Source organism: Cervus elaphus, chromosome 22 (assembly GCF_910594005.1).
Source record: "Cervus elaphus chromosome 22, mCerEla1.1, whole genome shotgun sequence".
NCBI lineage: Eukaryota > Metazoa > Chordata > Mammalia > Artiodactyla > Cervidae > Cervus > Cervus elaphus.
In genome coordinates this window covers 40,387,669-40,405,398 of record NC_057836.1, presented here as the reverse complement: position 1 = coordinate 40,405,398, position 17,730 = coordinate 40,387,669, and the positions used below count along the sequence as shown (strand labels likewise).

General features: G+C 38.1%; 1 protein-coding gene across 7 annotated transcripts in view; it reads left to right on the top strand.

The window, feature by feature from the left end:
• Positions 1 to 17,730, top strand: part of DENND5B (DENN domain containing 5B) — a 206,919-nt gene that overhangs the window by 92,260 nt on the left and 96,929 nt on the right. For all 7 annotated transcript variants that reach the window (XM_043880881.1, XM_043880884.1, XM_043880880.1 and 4 more), the window contains one exon: positions 8,951 to 9,617. In XM_043880881.1, coding sequence (XP_043736816.1) covers positions 8,951 to 9,617 — 667 coding nt within the window. The remainder of the gene's footprint in view (positions 1 to 8,950; positions 9,618 to 17,730) is intronic.

Sequence of the window (17,730 nt, the reverse complement as noted above, 5' to 3'; positions counted from 1 at the left end):
GTAGGAAAGGAACTTAAGTGTCTCATTTAGACATTAGTAGGAATTTGTTTATAAGGAATGTAAAATAATGTAATGAGTTACCAGTGGTGATTGTAAGTCCCATTAGAGGTTCTTAAAAATTTAGTCGGTCATAATTTTCAGGTCAGTTAGGAACAGTTCTTCCTAGAAGTCTGGAAAATATTTTGTACTTCCATGAACTCTGCAATTATAAAAATCAGGGGGCCCCAAAGTGAGCAAATCAGAGATCAGGCACCATAGGCACAAAAATGATTAAAGGTGGACTAAGACACATAGATGTGGTTCTTTTTGAGTATTTTAAAGGTGGAACCAAAAGATCCCATTATGATGTGGTACTGTAAGGGAAGAAAATATTTGGTGGGTATCTGTTAGGTCCCTTATGTGTTACTTTCACACACTTGCTTACATGTGCCCAGTGAGGAGGATTATTCGTATTTTGCAGAGATTGTTGCCCAAAGTTGTACAGGGAGTCTCAGAGATTAAATCCAGATTATTTTTACTCTGCATGCTGCTTCCCCCAAAGGAAAACTATATATTTTTAATAACTTGGTTTTCACCTGCTCTCAGTGATATATTTCTATATCACAGTAAACCCATTCCAGTCTGATGTTACTCCAAGAAGGGAATATCATGGTACCTTTTCTAAGGACAGATGACTAAGGTACATGGTACTTCGACTTTGATTCTTTCCAGAGCATGGTATAGTTACTTCTCTAAACTGTTGCCCTATTCCAGAGTAACAGGAGATGTCACTTTGCTAGAAGTTAATACTGTAGGGCCTAGCCTCATCTTTGGTGAAGATAGCACTGTACATATTAAGTAGAATACAACTGTTAGTCATACTTATGAGACTTGAAGAAGTGCAGACAAGCTTCTGACTAAAATAGTCAGCAAACATCAGTAACAAAAAATAAATTATCAGCTGCTTATGCCAGAAAATTAATGGAAATATATTAATGATATAAGAGTACCTAAATGAAACAATGGAAAAATGGATGAGAATGTAAATAGAACATAACACGAATCTTCTTAAATTAGTAATATGTTTCAAAGTATTTATAAATTATTCTGTGAGAAGTCAGAATGGTGTCCAAAACTAGATTCTTATTATCATCTGAATCCACAATCATTTTGAACAAAATGCCACACTTGATGTGTTTTATTAATCATTTGGGTGTCTTAATAGTAATATATCTGTGTTAACCTTTGCCTCTGTCTAGCATTTATCTTTTGGAGAAGGAAATGGCAACCCACTCCAGTACTCTTGCCTGGAAAATCCCATGGACGGAGGAGCCTGGTAGGCTACAGACCATGGGATTGCGAAGAGTTGGACACGACTGAGCAGCTTCACTTTCACTTTTCACTTTCATGCATTGGAGAAGAAAATGCAACTAGAAAATGCAACTAGGCTAGGCAACCCACTCCAGTGTTCTTGCCTGGAGAATCCCAGGGATGGGGGAGGCTGGTGGGCTGCCGGCTATGGGGTCACACAGAGTCGGACACGACTGAAGCGACTTAGCAGCAGCAGCGTTTATCTTTAAAGCAATTGTCTGCTTCCTTGACTGTCTTTAATATTTTCTTTACCTCTTGTCTCTGAGTTATTTTATGTAAATAGGAAACATTTCCCTCTGAAGAATAGACTCGTAGGCTTGTGTTTCGATGCTTAAACACAATACAGCGTTTTGTTTATTGCCGCAGATCTAAAAGGATTTGCTAGTACTCCTTGAAAATCTCTGTAATGCATTCCATTAAACTAGTCTGCATTTGGGTCATAGATTTACTGCCCTTAATTTCCTCTTTGATTTATTAGTAAGTGTATTTGTATGAAGCTATAATTTATTCCCACCTAAAGGTAGAAAGCTTTGTTCTTAGCTTTAGTAAACCCCCACTCCAGTAAGTTACTGCCTTCTATAATATCACTCATTCTGCTAACAAAGTGGAGCTTTGAATAAGAATCATTAATTTCCTACAAATTAAGTCCCCAAAAGCAATGAAATTTGTTAAACAAACGAACAAAAAAAATCCATGTATATGAGTGCAGTGCATATGTAACAGAAAATAGGTATGTGACATTTGAAATTTTCTGAATTAATTGCTTTTATATCTCTTTTGGTTGTGGATTCACAGATTTTTGTGGGGGAAAAAAATGGAAATATCATAAAACAGAGAGAGCAAAACAATCATATACCCACCACCCAGAAATAACAGATGTCAACATTTAACAAATTTGCTTCAGATCCATACCTTTCCTCTTAAATGAAACAAAGCAATGCAAATGGAGCTGAAGTTCCCCGCCCCCTCACCCCTCCATTTCACATCTCCTAATGAAATGGATAGCGAGGCCTGGCGTTCTGTGATTCATGGGGTCACAGAGTTGCGGACACAACTGAGCGACTGAACTGAACTGAATGAAATCTGTGTATTAGTGTTTGTGACTGACTGTCTATGTAATGTTCTAGTAGATAGAGCTTATCCTTAAGAATGTAGTGAACCTAGGAATGGTTAGGAAGAAAATGTGGTCAATACCTTTTTAAGCATGTTCTGTGAAATATAAAGATTCCATTTTGTGTATATGTCCTGTAAATAAAACATCTGATATATAAATTTTGAGATAATTGAAGAGTAATAACTATTATATAGCTCTTTATAAAGCTCAGTTTACTGTTTACTTTGATCCCAAAGAAGAGTGGAGTGGAATGATGAGTAAAGAGTAAAGGATACGTTGTAACTGGCCCCCTGCTGCCTGTCTTTTTCCTTCTCCATACTACAGCTTCTGTTTCTGCTTTCCTTCCTCTCTGGAAGGCTCTTCTACTTCTTCCTCTAGTGAATTCTTCATATTGACATTTCAGATTTCATTTTATTTTATTTATTTATTTATTTTGCTTTATTTATTTGGCTGCACTGGATCTTAGTTGCAGCATATGGGATCTAATTTCTTGACCAGGGATTGAACCCAGGCCCCCTGCATTGGGAGTGCAGAGTCTTAGCCACTGGACCACCAGGGAAGTCCCTCAGATATTTAAACATGATTTCCTCAGAGAAGCCATCCTTGACCACCACCTTCCACCACCCTTCCAACATTTAGCCAGGTCCCCTTAAGTTCTCTTGGCATCTTATACCTTTTTATAGCACCATTACAGTTACAATTAATTAACTGTATAGCTGGTTGTCCTACTCCTTGTCTCCTGCTATAAAGTAAGAACCACTAGGACAGGAACACACACTTATTCATTGTGATAGGTGGCTCAGAGTTAAAGAATTCGCCTGCTTAGCAGGAAATGCAGGTTTGATCCCTGGATCTGGGAGATCCCTTGGAGAAGGAAACGCAACCCTCTCCAGTATTCTTGCCTGGAAAATTCAATGGGAGAGGAGCCTGGCGGTCTACAGTCCATGGGGTTGCAAAGAGTCAAACACTACTTAGCGACTAGACCACCGTATCCTTAGCTTTGCACATAGTTGAGGTTCAGACCATTAAATTAAATGAAGGACTATATGCTCACTTACAGAACTTCACTTCCCCATCTTTGATCAGGTATCACCTCCACTGCAAAACTCTCTCTTAAGCAGAATAGTTAAGTGCTCTGTCTTCTCTGTTCCTGAAACACATTGAATACACTCTGTAGCAATAGGGATCACATTATTTTGTAATTGTTGGTTTATATGTCTCTCTTTCCTATTAGAATGTAAGCTCCCAGAAGTAAAGAATTATTTTCATATTTGTCTTCTGAGTTATCAAGGTCTAATGCAATATATGACATAAAGTAAATGTTTATTAAATGAAGAAGGGAAAGAGAAGGAAAGAAGGAACGGAAAACTGACTCATTAAGAGTTTTCTGAATAGCTTTTATTTGTAGTATAAGAGAAAAGGAATGGGATTAATAGAACCGTAGAAAATGGGGGAAAAAACTGTTATAGTTCTAGCCACACTGACTAAAAGAGTCCAGAGAGATAATAAGGATATTTGGTCTCTCAAACCAGGAAAGGTACACAGCATTGTGAGCCTACTGTGGCTCGAGTAGTCTAGCCAGTGACAATCTGGTTAAGTTTCTTAGTTGTGAGACTTGGGTGGGGAAAGGATATTGTTAGTAAACATCAGTATTAGAGGATAAAAGATATTGATTGTCATGGTGAGCAAATCTTGATTTATAGCTTAGAATTATGAAAAATAAACAATTCATACGATTCTCACTTTTAAAAATGAAAAAGCAATAGCATTTTCCAACTATGGTTCCAAGATTAGAAATATAATTCTTACTTTTTTTTATTTGTAAGAGAGTTTAAGAGTTCTTAATCTCTGTTATCTGTAGCATAGAAAGTCATTCTTCACTTTGGGCACAACTTTTGGAAAGATTTTCCTGTAAATGTTTGAATGCATGCTAAAGAAAGCCACAGACCCTTAAGGGAATATTTGGCAGCTCTTCAAAAACAGTTTGAGCTTGCATTTAATGGTTTATGATGTCAGGAAAGCCTGACAATTAAATTAAGTCTTTATGTTGACTTTGGAGGTCACTGTGTTTCTGTATTGCCTACTTGATGTATAAAGAGAACCATGGACTGAATGAAGAGGTGAACTAAATCTGATCTTGTACCCTGAGCTGTTGTTTCTGATTGTTTTCTTGTTCGTTGATTTATTCATTCATTTAAAAGATACTTATGTATGCCATGCACTATGCTGTGCAGGTTTGAGCTTAGCCTGAGGCAAGACTGATTCAGATCATCCTTCCTGTAACCTTTATTGACTCTAGTAAATGTGTCAGATGAATTTTCATTCATAATCAGTAGAGGATCTCATTGACTTGTTATAATGAAAGCAACCTGATTCTAAAGGCCTAATTATGAAAATATCCTGCCGTGGCCTTTTTTTCCAAGATTAGGAATAAGCAAAATTTCCCCCCAACAAATCCAGATATTCATGTGTTTTATCTAAATCTGTATCTTATTCTGCCCAAATATACACAGTAATTTAATTTTTGTCAACATACATATATAATAATGATTAAAGCTACTATAGCTGTTTCCAATTCTCATGTTCAGTGATGTGAAATATTAAAAACATTTTCACTGAGATATTTATGTTGAGCTTCACAGTTTTTGCTTTTTACCTTTATCGGTCACCATTTATTATGGCCCAAATACTACATTGTTCCATGTGTGGTACTCTTGAATGGTTAGAGCTATTACCAGTCCTTGAGTAGTTTTTCAGTCCAGAGATGAAACAAAATTAGAAAAACGACTGATGTGTGTCATACATATGCAGTGTACATATATATACTGTGGTGCAAGGCTTTAACTACTTCATTCAGTAAAAGCTTTTTAGAGGAGAAGTGACATTTTAATGGCATTTATGGGATGAAAATACTATTTTTTTATGGAAAGAAAAATTAAGGCCTCTTTAAGGTAGTTATATGGAGACTTACAGGAAGTAAGGAAGTGTTCTGGGTATCTATAGCTGCGTACCAAACCATCTCAGTGTTACTTAAATGACTTAAAACATAGACTTGCAGTTTTTTTTTCCCCACGCAAAGGGCCAGATAGTAAATAGCTGAGTGTTGTGGGCCGTGCAATCTTTTTCACTGTGATTCAGCTCTATTGTTGTAGTGCAAAAGCAGCTAGACAGTGCTTAAATGAAGAAGTGCCAATAAGATTGTGTACCAATAAGATTTTATTTTCAAAGGCATGTGGCAGATTGGATTTGACCTAAAGGTTGTAGTCTCTTCATTTAAAACAACAAAGCCATCATTCTGCTTACAGAACTGCAGTTTGGGTAGGGTTTGGCAGAGTAGCCCTCCTCTTTCTAGCGGGTGTCAGTTAGGGTGAATTGAAGGCAGAGGACTAGGATTGTCTGAAGGCCCACAGCAGAGTAGGTGAGCTGAAGAGCAGTGGAGGGTGGAGCAAGAGCTGCTGGGGCCGAGTGATGTAGGGCTCACAGGGGCCTTGTAGTGTGAAGATTTCACCTTCTAACAAAATGAGAGACCATTGGAGGGTTTTGAATAGTGGCAAGATCGAACATATTTTTTTAAGAATCACTTTGGCTGCTATATGAGGAGCAGGTTATTGAGGACAAGGACAAGGAGATGGGTTAACAGGCTATTATATTAAATAGTCATCCAGATGAGAGAAGAATATGGCTTAGATTAGAGTAGTAAGAGTAATGATGAAAGTAATTTGTTCCTGAATATATTTTTGAAGGTAGAACTGGTCTTTTTTGATGGATTGGGTAATGGAGTGAGCGAGAAAGGAGTCAGGGGTGACTCCGAGGCTCTGAGCATTCCTGCTGCCTCCTTAGAACCTCTGGGGAAGCCACCGCCCTCACATGCCAGAAGGTTGATGTGCTCAGCAGCACTCTGTTTCTGTCCCTGTCCTGCTGAAAACCCTCCAGAGGTTTCTCATCCCCCTCCTCAGACTTCTGCTGTGACGTGACTCTCCAAGGCCCTTTGGGGTGCAGTATCTCCTGCAGCCACTCTCCCCTCCCCACACCTTCCATTCTGCTCCCCACCCACAGTGAACCTCACGTTCTGTCTTCTGGGCTTTTGCCCGTGCCGTCTGTACCTTCATTTCCTCTCGTTAACACCTGTACTTATCCTCAGGTCTCCACTTGGGCTTCCTTCATTTTTTTCCCCCTGGTCATTTGTTATTTTTAGTCACTAAGTCATGTCCACCTTACCTACCTCCTGAGAAATCTGTATGCAGGTCAAGAAGCCACAGTTAGAACTGGACATGGAACAACAAACTGGTTCCAAATTGGGAAAGGAGTACATCAAGGCTGTATATTGTCACCCTACTGATTTAACTCATATGCAGAGTACGTCATGCAAAATGCTGGGCTGGATGAAGCACAAGCTAGAATCAAGATTACCAGGAGAAATATCAATAACCTTAGATATGCAGATGACACCACCCTTATGGCGGAAAGTGAAGAGGAACTAAAGAGCCTCTTGATGAAAGTGAAAGAGGAGAGTGAAAAAGTTGCCTTAAAACTCACCGTTCAGAAAACTAAGATCATGGCATCCAGTCCCATCACTTCATGACAAATAGATGGGGAAATAATGAAAACAGTGAGAGACTTTATCTTTTTGGGCTCCAAAATCACTGTAGATGGTGACTGCAGCCATGAAATTAAAAGATGCTTGTTCCTTGGAAGAAAAGCTATGACCAACCTAGACAGCATATTAAAAAGCAGAGGCATTACTTTGTTGACAAAGGTCCATCTAGTCAAATCTATGGTTTTTCCAGTGGTCATGTATGGATGTGAGAGTTGGACTATAAAGAAAGCTGAGCACCAAAGAATTGATGCTTTAGTACCGTGGTATTGGAGAAGACTCTTAAGAGTCCCTTGCACTGCAAGGAGATCCAACCAGTCCATCCTAAAGGGAAATCAGTCCTGAATGTTCATTGGAAGGACTGATGCTCAAGCTTTGGCCACCTGATGCGAAGAGCTGACTCATTGGAAAAGACCCTGATGCTGACAAGGATTGAAGGCAGGAGGAGAAGGGGACGACAGAGGATGAGATGATTGGATGGCATTACTAACTTGATGGACATGAGTTTGCACAAGCTCCAGGAGTTGGTGATAGAGAGGCCTGGTGTGCTGCAGTCCATGGGGAGTCAGACACAACTGAGCAACTGAACTGAACAGAACTGAAGTCATGTCTGACTCTTCTGCAATCCCATGGACTGTAGCCCACAAATGCTCCTCTGTCCATGACATTTCCCAGGCAAGAATGCCGGAGTGGATTACCATTTCCTTCTCCAGGGGATCTTCCTGATCCAGGGATAGGACCTGTGTCTCCTGTGCTGACAGGCGGATTTTTTTATCACTGAGCCACCAGGAAAGTGCCTTTTAAGCCATGGTACCTCCCTCTTTTCTCATTTATGTCTTCCTACTGTGTTTTTCCTAGCAGCCTATATTTACCCTATCACAGCACTTCCCATGGTTTGTATTTTATATATATTTTTAATAGTCTGTTATCCTTATTGCACTGGAAACTCCAGGGGAGCAGAAACTGTATTTCTCACCATTGTATCACTATCATAGGGCCTAGCTCAGAAAGGTGGTTAATAAGTGTTTGTTCACAGTTGGAATGAAAGTCATAACTCTTAAGGGAATTAAATTTTTTGGTAATGTGGGGATTTGGGAGAACTTCTAAATTTTATACCAGATCAATTATTAAATCTGAAATAAAAGAAAAAAAGTCATAATGTATGGTAAAATTATTCCTATGCAGAAAGCATATTGTAATACAAAAGTAGAAAGGAATAATAGAAAAATTAATAATGATCATTATTTTAGGATAGTTCAATTATAATTCTGTTTTCCTTAGTATATTTCAAATTTTCTGTAATTTTTCTTGTTTAAATATTTTAGACTCAATTCTAATTTTTTATGCTTTATAAAGTATCTTAAATATAGCATCTTTACGTTTTCAGGTAATTTTATTCTCAAATTTGACTCAATCCTGGGTGGTTCCCAAGACCTGGGGCAGAATCTCTGCTGGAAATAATCTGAAGTGTTTTGGCTCTACCCTTCTCCTTCAGTAAAGAAAAATCAATCTGTTTTCAACATTTATTTTTCTAAGGACAAAGTATTATATTGTTCAAAAGAGCAAAAATTATACTTTTGTTTTTGGTATTCTGTGTTTAACTTTTTCCCATTTATCAAATGGACCTTCACCTGTTTCTGTATTCCTCTGAAACATTATCGACTTTACTCTAAAAATAGTCCTTTAATATTAAACATTTGTAAAGTGTCCTTGCATATTTTGTCTTAAAGTCACTGATGCCACAAATGTCATAAATAAAGAAACTAAGGCTCAGAGAAGTTACATGACTTAATGAAGGTCATAAGCTCAGATAGAACTTCACAACCATTTTTCTCTGGTTTGAATTTGTTCATATACTGCCTTCTGATGCTTTTCTTCTCCTTCCTCCACAGTTGTGCATGCCTAAAGGGCTGTCTTTCAGAACACAAACTGACAACAAAGACCCTCAGTTCCACTCATTTATAATTACCCGGGAAGATGGTTCTCGTACCTACGGTTTTGTTCTCACTTTTTATGAAGAAGTTACAAGTAAACAAATCTGCACAGCGATGCAGACACTCTACCAGATGCACAATGCAGAGCATTACAGCAGTGTGTACGCTTCATCCTCCTGCAGCATGGATTCCCTGGCAAGCAGTACTGATGAGGGAGATGCAACTTCCCTTTTGAAACTCCAGCGATACAACTCCTATGACATCAGCAGAGACACCCTGTATGTTTCAAAAAGTATATGTTTGATCACACCACTGCCTTTCATGCAGGCCTGCAAGAAATTCCTCATCCAACTTTACAAGGCAGTTACCTCACAGCAGCCACCACCTTTGCCTCTTGAGAGCTACATCCATAATATTCTCTATGAGGTGCCCCTTCCACCTCCAGGGAGATCACTGAAGTTTTATGGTGTTTATGAACCTGTCATCTGCCAGAGGCCGGGGCTCAGTGAGCTCCCCCTCTCCGATTACCCTCTCCGAGAGGTCTTCGAGCTCCTGGGCCTGGAGAACCTGGTGCAGGTGTTTACCTGTGTTCTTTTAGAGATGCAGATCCTTCTCTATTCACAAGGTAGGTCTGCCCTAAATTTTAGGTCTCCCAAAACCAAGTACTTATACTCTCTGCTACTGGGGTGTATTATTAGGGCCAAATAATTGGTAGTCAGTAGTCTTTTCTGTCTTGTGTAAAAGGAGAGGGTTTTAGGTAGGACCAGATGCCAAGAGGTTACTTCTCTTTTAGGTGACAGTGGCTGTAGAGAAAAAAAAAGGGAAGAAATATAAAAGCATTAGCTTGGCTGACTTGCATATATTAATTTTTTTAATGGAAGTAACCCTTTTTTCCTGATAATACATATTCATTGTAAAAGAAGCATATTTCTCTTTATAATAAAAGTGAGAGAATCCTCTTACTACCAAGACCATGTAGACTTCTCTCGTTTTTTTTTTTTTTTACAGATTAGTAAAGGTTCCCATCAAAACTCAGCTGACATTGGAAAGGGACAGACAGAATTGTTAACTCTGAAGCTTCCTAAGGTGATCACCTTTGGATCTTTGCCTATGGGTGATTTCATGGAGTGAGAGAAGGGTACAGGCATGTGAAACAGACACGATTCTCCTAGGTCTAACAGTTCCACCGAAGTTAGATGGAGTTTTTATGTTTTGTTTTTAATCCCAAAGGAAGCTATCGTTGTGATGCTTTTCATTCAAAATTCTCCCAAAACATACTTTAAAAACAAACAGAATTTGGGTTTTATTTTACCAGTGCACCTGCGATGACTAATGTTGAGCCTAGACTAAAGCACTGGTTCTAGTCTGAACCTGAATTTGCAGAGGAGATAGAGAATAGAGATGCTGTGTTTTTTGGATAGTGAATTGACAGAAAATATAAAATAGTACCTGTGCATTGATGGGTGTTTTGAAAAAATGTGGCACAAATATTTGGTTTAGCATTTTGCTAACTTGTATTTAGGCTGGCAGAACTGTAGTGCAGTCTTCTGACTGTTGCTGTCAAACTTATTTTACCAGTTTCCTTTTTTTCTTTTCTATTTTAAATTATAAATGAGGCTGAGCCAAGTAGGCTGTATTTGTATTTCCCCATCTTGTGTGTATGTTGACAGCCCTTCACGAGGTTGTATTTTCTTCAGTTTATCCCCATAATGTTCTCTGATAATGTGTTCCAGTGTCTCAGTTTTTGTTGTCAGGAAATTCTTCTCTAATGACTAATTTAAATTCTTTCCTGTCCTCGTGCTCTCACTTTCTTAGTGCTGGTCATTACCTGCAGATCACCCTTTGGTATCCAAAATATTTAATGTTAAGTAATTCTCTCTTTTCAATGTCTTCCTTTTTTCCCTGAAAGGATTGGGATTGGAGAGTTGCTTGGAGGGGCAAGGGCTTGGAGCTTAATACTTTCAGGTTTATTAACTTATTAGTAAAAAGAATTTTAGATCCTAAATTTTCAAGAGATCTTCCCAATCATTTAGTTCCATGTCCTGTTCTACCTAGAGAAGCAATTTGGTTTTTGAAGTGAAATTTTGAATATTGGTTTTTGAAGTGAAAACAATCATGGGTTCAAATCTCTGTTCTCTAACTTGCTAACTGAACCTTGGGCAAGATACATAATCTTCCTATGTGTAAATCAGTTCATCTTTATGGAGATAACAGGTTTTTTCTTTCCTCTGTCACTGATTTGTTCTGACAAAGTAAGAAATCTGTGCTGACTAAACGATAGCCAATGTTGTTGTAATTATTATCAGTTTTATCAGTCCTACATAATCCTTTATAAATTATGCACATCTTAAGTTGTGAGAATCTGACATATTCAGTTCAGTTCAGTTCAGTCACTCAGTCATGTCTGACTCTTTGTGACCCCATGGACTGCAGCACGCCAGGCCTCCCTGTCCATCACCAACCTCCGGAGTTTTCTCAAACTCAAGTCTATCGAGTCAGTGATGCCATCCAGCTAACTCATCCTCTGTCATCCCCTTCTCCTCCTTTCTTCAGTCTTTCCCAGCATCAGGGTCTTTTCCAATGAGTCAGTTCTTCCCATCAGGTGGCCAAAGTATTGGAGTTTCAGCTTCAACATCAGTCCTTCCAGTGAATATTCAGGATTGATTTCCTTTAGGATGGACTGATTGGATCTCCTTGCACTCCAAGGGACTCTTTTTAAGAGTCTTCTTCAACACCACAGTTCAAAAGCATCAATTCTTCGGCACTCAGCTTTCTTTATAGTCCAACTATCACATCCTACATGACTACTGGAAAAACCATAACTTTGACTAGATGGACCTTTGTTGGCAAAGTAATGTCTCTGCTTTTTAATGTCTCATATATTACTGCATTTAAAATATTAACTGTTAAATTAAATAGTCCAGGCATTTGTTTCAGGGTTGAGAACTTAACAAACTTTCTCTTATACTGAAAGTCATGCTTTTTAAAGGAAAAAAACCCTTCATTATCACACTTCCTGTTTTAAATAGCACTGTATGTCTTGGTGCTTTTGCACTGTCTTTCTGCTCTACTTCATTAGCTAATTCCATTTAGTTTATGGAGTCTGTTGAAAAGTTATAATTGATTAATATCTACACATTTATTTCAATTTCAAACTAAGAAGGCAATATTTATGAGCATGTTTTTGTACTCAAATGAGTTTAGTTGGTTTTTTTTTTTTCTTTTTGAAACTTGGTCTTTGATGCTGAGAAGAATGAATCCTGAGATTGTAGAATTGTACATATATATATTTTTAAAGTGTCATACAAAAAAAAAAACCTTATAATTTTCTAATCATTTACAGAAATCACTTTGTATTAGGAATTATATGTTAAAATGCCTTGTACATTTTTGTTTTTCCCCCAACACTTAATCCTCTCAATAGTGAGTTATTACTGCCCATGCTTTTAATGTAGGGGGAAATTAATGCTCAGGGAAGCTTAGTAACCTACCCAGAATCACATAGCTATTGGGTAGTGTGGTAGAGGTGAGAATGGGCTGGGATCTGTCTTTCTGCAGAATCCTTACCCAGTGTTAGCTGTATTGGACACTGCACTTAACCTCTCCTTATCTATCTCATTATTTATTTTTATTTTTTATTTTTAAAATTTTTTGGCCACAGTGCCCAGCATATGGGACCTTAGTTCCCCGATCAAGGATTGAACCCATGCCTCCTACAGTGGAAACTTGGGAGTCTTAACTACTGGACCGCTGGAGAAGTCCCCATGTCTCAGTATTTATTTTTAAATTATAAACTCACCTCTGAGGGTCTTTTGTAAAGGTTCCATATTAAATAATTGTACATTATCTGTGTAAGTACACATCTTAACAGCAGGAGACCCCAGTTCAATTGGTGGGTTGGGAAGATCCTCTGGAGAAGGGGTAGGCTACCCACTCCAGTATCCTTGGGCTTCCCTGGTGGCTCAGCTGGTAAAGAATCCGACCGCAATGTGGGAGACCTGGGTTCAGTTGTGGGGTTGGGAAGATCGCCTGGAGAAGGGAAAGGCTACCCACCCTAGTATTCTGGCCTGGAGAATTTTATGGACTGTATAGTTCATGGGGTTGCAAAGAGTCGGACATGATTGAGCAACTTTTACTTCACTTCTCCCATTAGAGAAAGAAAGGAATGAACTAAGAGTTGTTGGGCTGATCTGTACTCTGGTGCCATTTTTCATTTCTCCTGACTCTGTTTAGGGTTTTTAATATATCTGATCATTTCTTGTTCACTGATGTCATAAAATTTTAAAACATTGCAAATGTTGAACAATTACCATGAAAACCCAAAGTGAATAAAAGTATAGATGGATTTCAGTGATGAAGATGTCTTTCTAGACTGATTTGAAATTCTTGTCCACAGCCCATATAAATCTATCCAGTCTGTTGTTTCGAAAGTGTGTAAATCACAGTCACTTTGCAGTGGTAACTAGCTAGACATTTTATTTTTTTATTTTTTTTTATTTTTTCATTTATTTTTATTAGTTGGAGGCTAATTACTTTACAATATTGTAGTGGTTTTTGCCATGCATTGACATGAATCAGCCATGGATTTACATGTGTTCCCCATCCTGAACCCCACTCCCACCTCCCTCCCCATCCCATCCCTCTGGGTCATCCCAGTGTACCAGCCCCGAGCACTTGTCTCATGCATCCAACCTGGACTGGCGATCTGTTTCACACTTGATAATATATATGTTTCAATGCTATTCTCTCAGATCATCCCACCCTCGCCTTCTCCCATAGAGTCCAAAAGTCTGTTCTGTACATCTGTGTCTCTTTTTCTGTCTTGCATATAGGGTTGTCGTTACCATCTTTCTAAATTGCATATATATGTGTTAGTATATTGTATTGGTCTTTACCTTTCTGGCTTACTTCACTCTGTATAATGGGCTCCAGTTTCATCCATCTCATTAGAACTGATTCAAATGTATTCTTTTTAATGGCTGAGTAATATTCCATTGTGTATATGTACCACAGCTTTCTTATCCAGTCATCTGCTGATGGGCGTCTAGGTTGCTTCCCTGTCCTGGCTATTATAAACAGTGCTGCGATGAACACTGGGGTACACGTGTCTCTTTCAGATCTAGTTTCCTCAGTGTGTATGCCCAGGAGTGGGATTGCTAGGTCATATGGCAGTTCTATTTCCAGTTTTTTAAGGAATCTCCACACTGTTCTCCATAGTGGCTGTACTAGTTTGCATTCCCACCAACAGTGTAAGAGGGTTCCCTTTTCTCCACACCCTCTCCAGCATTTATTGCTTGTAGACTTTTGGATAGCAGCCATCCTGACTGGTGTGTAATGGTACCTCATTGTGGTTTTGATTTGCATTTCTCTGATAATAAGTGATGTTGAGCATCTTTTCATGTGTTTGTTACTGGCTAGACATTTTAAGCAGAGAAGGAATTCAAGAGGTAAAAACTCTTTTTTAGAACCCTGAATCAGAAAAGGATACTTTTCTTTGAGGCCTAGAAATACTTGGAGCAAGACAGTGGGAAGATTGGAGTCTGATCATCTTTTCAAAGAAACAGTGGAAGAATAAAAAGAATTTAAACAGCAGGGTCTAACTTTTGATACCAGTAATTAAGGTCTCAGGACACTTTTGGACCTTGCTTATGTCCTTTGATTGGTCACAATGGAAATAAGCAGTTACTCACAGCCCATGCTGCACTGGCTGCCTGTGAGCCTTCACAGTGCTCCTCTCCCTCCCCTCTCTTTGCAAGCTGTGCATGAATTAACCTTGTCAGAAAGTAGAAGCTGCTTGAAGCTTTCTTGTTGGGAGCCTTCTAAACACAGATTGCTAGTTATGCGCAACTAAACTTTATAGCTTATTTATTATGGAACTGATAAATCAGAAAGCAGACTTGATATTTTGATGGCAAAAAATAGATTCCCCTGACCAATATCCAAAAAGCATTAGAATTTTAACAGCTTTGGCCAATATCTTTATACTATTAGTTTTACATTGTAGTAAATGAAATCTTAATATTAAGAAATTTTTCTTAAAAAATTTTTATTACATATTCAAGAAACTTGGTCAGTTATATGGCTAGTACGTATCTCCTTCCAGTTCATGTTCTTAATTTTCTTTTAGGGATCTTTTGATGAATTAAGATACTCTTAATCATAAGTGATTAAGATGTTCTTAATCATAAATTCCAATTTACTGATCTTCCTTGTGAATTAACTTTGTGTTCTATTTAAGAAATCCTTCTCTATTCTGAGTTCATAAAAATGGTCTACATTTTTTCCTAAACGTTTTAAAGTTACGTTTAGCATGTAAGGCCTTAGTCTCTAAGAAATTGATTTTTGTTTATGTTGTGAATAAGAGATCAAACTTAATATTTTAGAAATATCTGTAACTAGGTATTCTGTGCTAGTTATTAGATAACCATTCTTCACTCTGATCTGAAGTGCCTTGTGTAAGTTTCTGTATATGAAGTTCCTGTATGTATTTCTGTACAGTAAGTTTACTCTGCCAGTTTTTCAGTCCCTATACTAAATCACACTGTTGTAATTACTACAGCTTTACAGTATGTCTCAGAATCTTGTAGGATAGTTCTCTTCACCACCTCTTTTTTATTGAAGTTTCATTGAATCTAGTTTTGAGACAATTAACATATTTAGAGTATTATCTCCCCTTCATGAAAATGGCATGTCTCTCCGTTTATAAGGGCTTTCTCTAGTGTCTCTAGGTAAAGATTATGACAACAAAGTAGATGATAAGGTGCAAATAATGATGATTTTATTTCTTAATTTTCTATCTTTGTCACCTTTCTTTTTCTTGTCTTATATTCCTAGCTAGGCTTTTCAGTACTGTGTAGAGTGGAATTGATAGTAGCGGACATCCCTGTCTTTTTCCTGATGTTAAAAAGAATCCTTTTAATGCTTCACTCTTAGCATTTGTTGTGGTGTTTCTGGTAAATATCTTGGACCAGATTAAAGACTTTTCATTTATCCCTAACATGTTCAAAGTTTTTAGAAATCATGAATGCATGTTGTATATTATTGAGTATTCTTTCTGCATCAAGTAAGGTAATCTTGTTTTTCTCACTTTAATCATTTAGTAAGATGAAAAATGTACATTCTGCTCTTATATTCCTGAGACAAACCTGCCTTGGTCATGGTTTTCACATATGGCTTGCTAATATTTTGATTAGAAGTTTTACATCTATGTATTTTATTGATTTGGCTTATTTTTATTTCTTTTACTGTCTAATGTGGTTTTTGGTATTAAGATTATTTTAGCTTCAAAGAATGAGTTGAAAAGTATTCCATTTTGCTCTGGAAGATAAAATGGAGAAAAATTCATTCAAGATTGTCATTATTTGATCCATGACTATTTGAGGGAACCTGTCAGTCTGTTGGTCTTGTTGGAAAGATGTTAAGTACCAGTGCAGTATCTTTAATGGTTTAATTAGGTTTTTCTATATCAATAACCTCAGATATGCAGATGACGTCACCCTTATGGCAGAAAGCAAAGAAGAACTAAAGAGCCTCTTGATGAAAGTGAAAGAGGAGAGTGAAAAAGCTGGCTTAAAACTCAACATTCAGAAAACTAAGATCATGGCATCTGGTTCCATCACTTCATGGCAAATAGATAGGGAAACAGTGGAAACAGTGACAGACTTAATTTTGGGGGGCTCCAAAATCACTGCAGATGGTGACTGCAGCCATGAAATTAAAAGACGCTTGCTCCTTGGAAGAAAAGCTATGACCAAGCTAGATAGCATATTAAAACCAGAGACATTACTTTACCAACAAAGGTCCATCTAGTCTAAGCTATGGTTTTTCCAGTAGTCATATATGGATGTGAGAGTTGGACTATAAAGAAAGCTGAGCGCTGAAGAATCGATGCTTTTGAACTGTGGTGTTGGAAAACACTCTTGAGAGTCCCTTGGACAGCAAGGAGAGCCAACCAGTCAATCCTAAAGGAAATCAGTATTTCCTTTGAATATTCCCTTTGAGTTCAGGGAATCAGTATTCCCTGAATATTCGCTGGAAGGACTGATGCTGAAACTGAAACCCCAATACTTTGGCCACCTGATGCGAAGAACTGACTAAAATGGTTGGATGGCATCACTGACTCAATGGACATGAGTTTGAGTAAACTCTGGTAGTTGGTAATGGACAGGGAGGCCTGGCGTGCAGCAGTTCATGAGGTTGCAAAGAGTAGGACACAACTGAGCAACTGAACTGAACTGAAGTGATTTCTCCTCTCCCATCTCCCTCCTACTCCTCCTCTGTCATCATTATCATCATCATCATTGTCACTATCATCAACTGATATTTTTGTTATACGACAGGCCATTGTCTTTGACTGTGATCCCTTATAGCACAAGGATCCTAACAGTTAAGACAGTGTTGGCATATTACTGGTCCCATTGTTATTACTGCTTAGTTCAGTCTGTCATCCTGTTGTATGAAAATGTCTCCCAGGGCATTGCCCTGGGAAGCACAGAGGTATCTGTATAGTAGTTGAGTGTGATCACACACTTGAAAAGGCATATAAGTCAGTCCTTTATGCTTTTGTCTCACCCTTTTAGACAGCAGATGTTTCAACTGCCTCTTCTAATTCTCAATTAAGCCATTACTGTGAGGGTGATAAACAGTATCATATGTCCATTTGATGTGGTATCTCTTCACCCACTTTTGGACACTGTGCTATGAAGCATGTTGTGTCCCATACTCTGAAAATGTGTAAC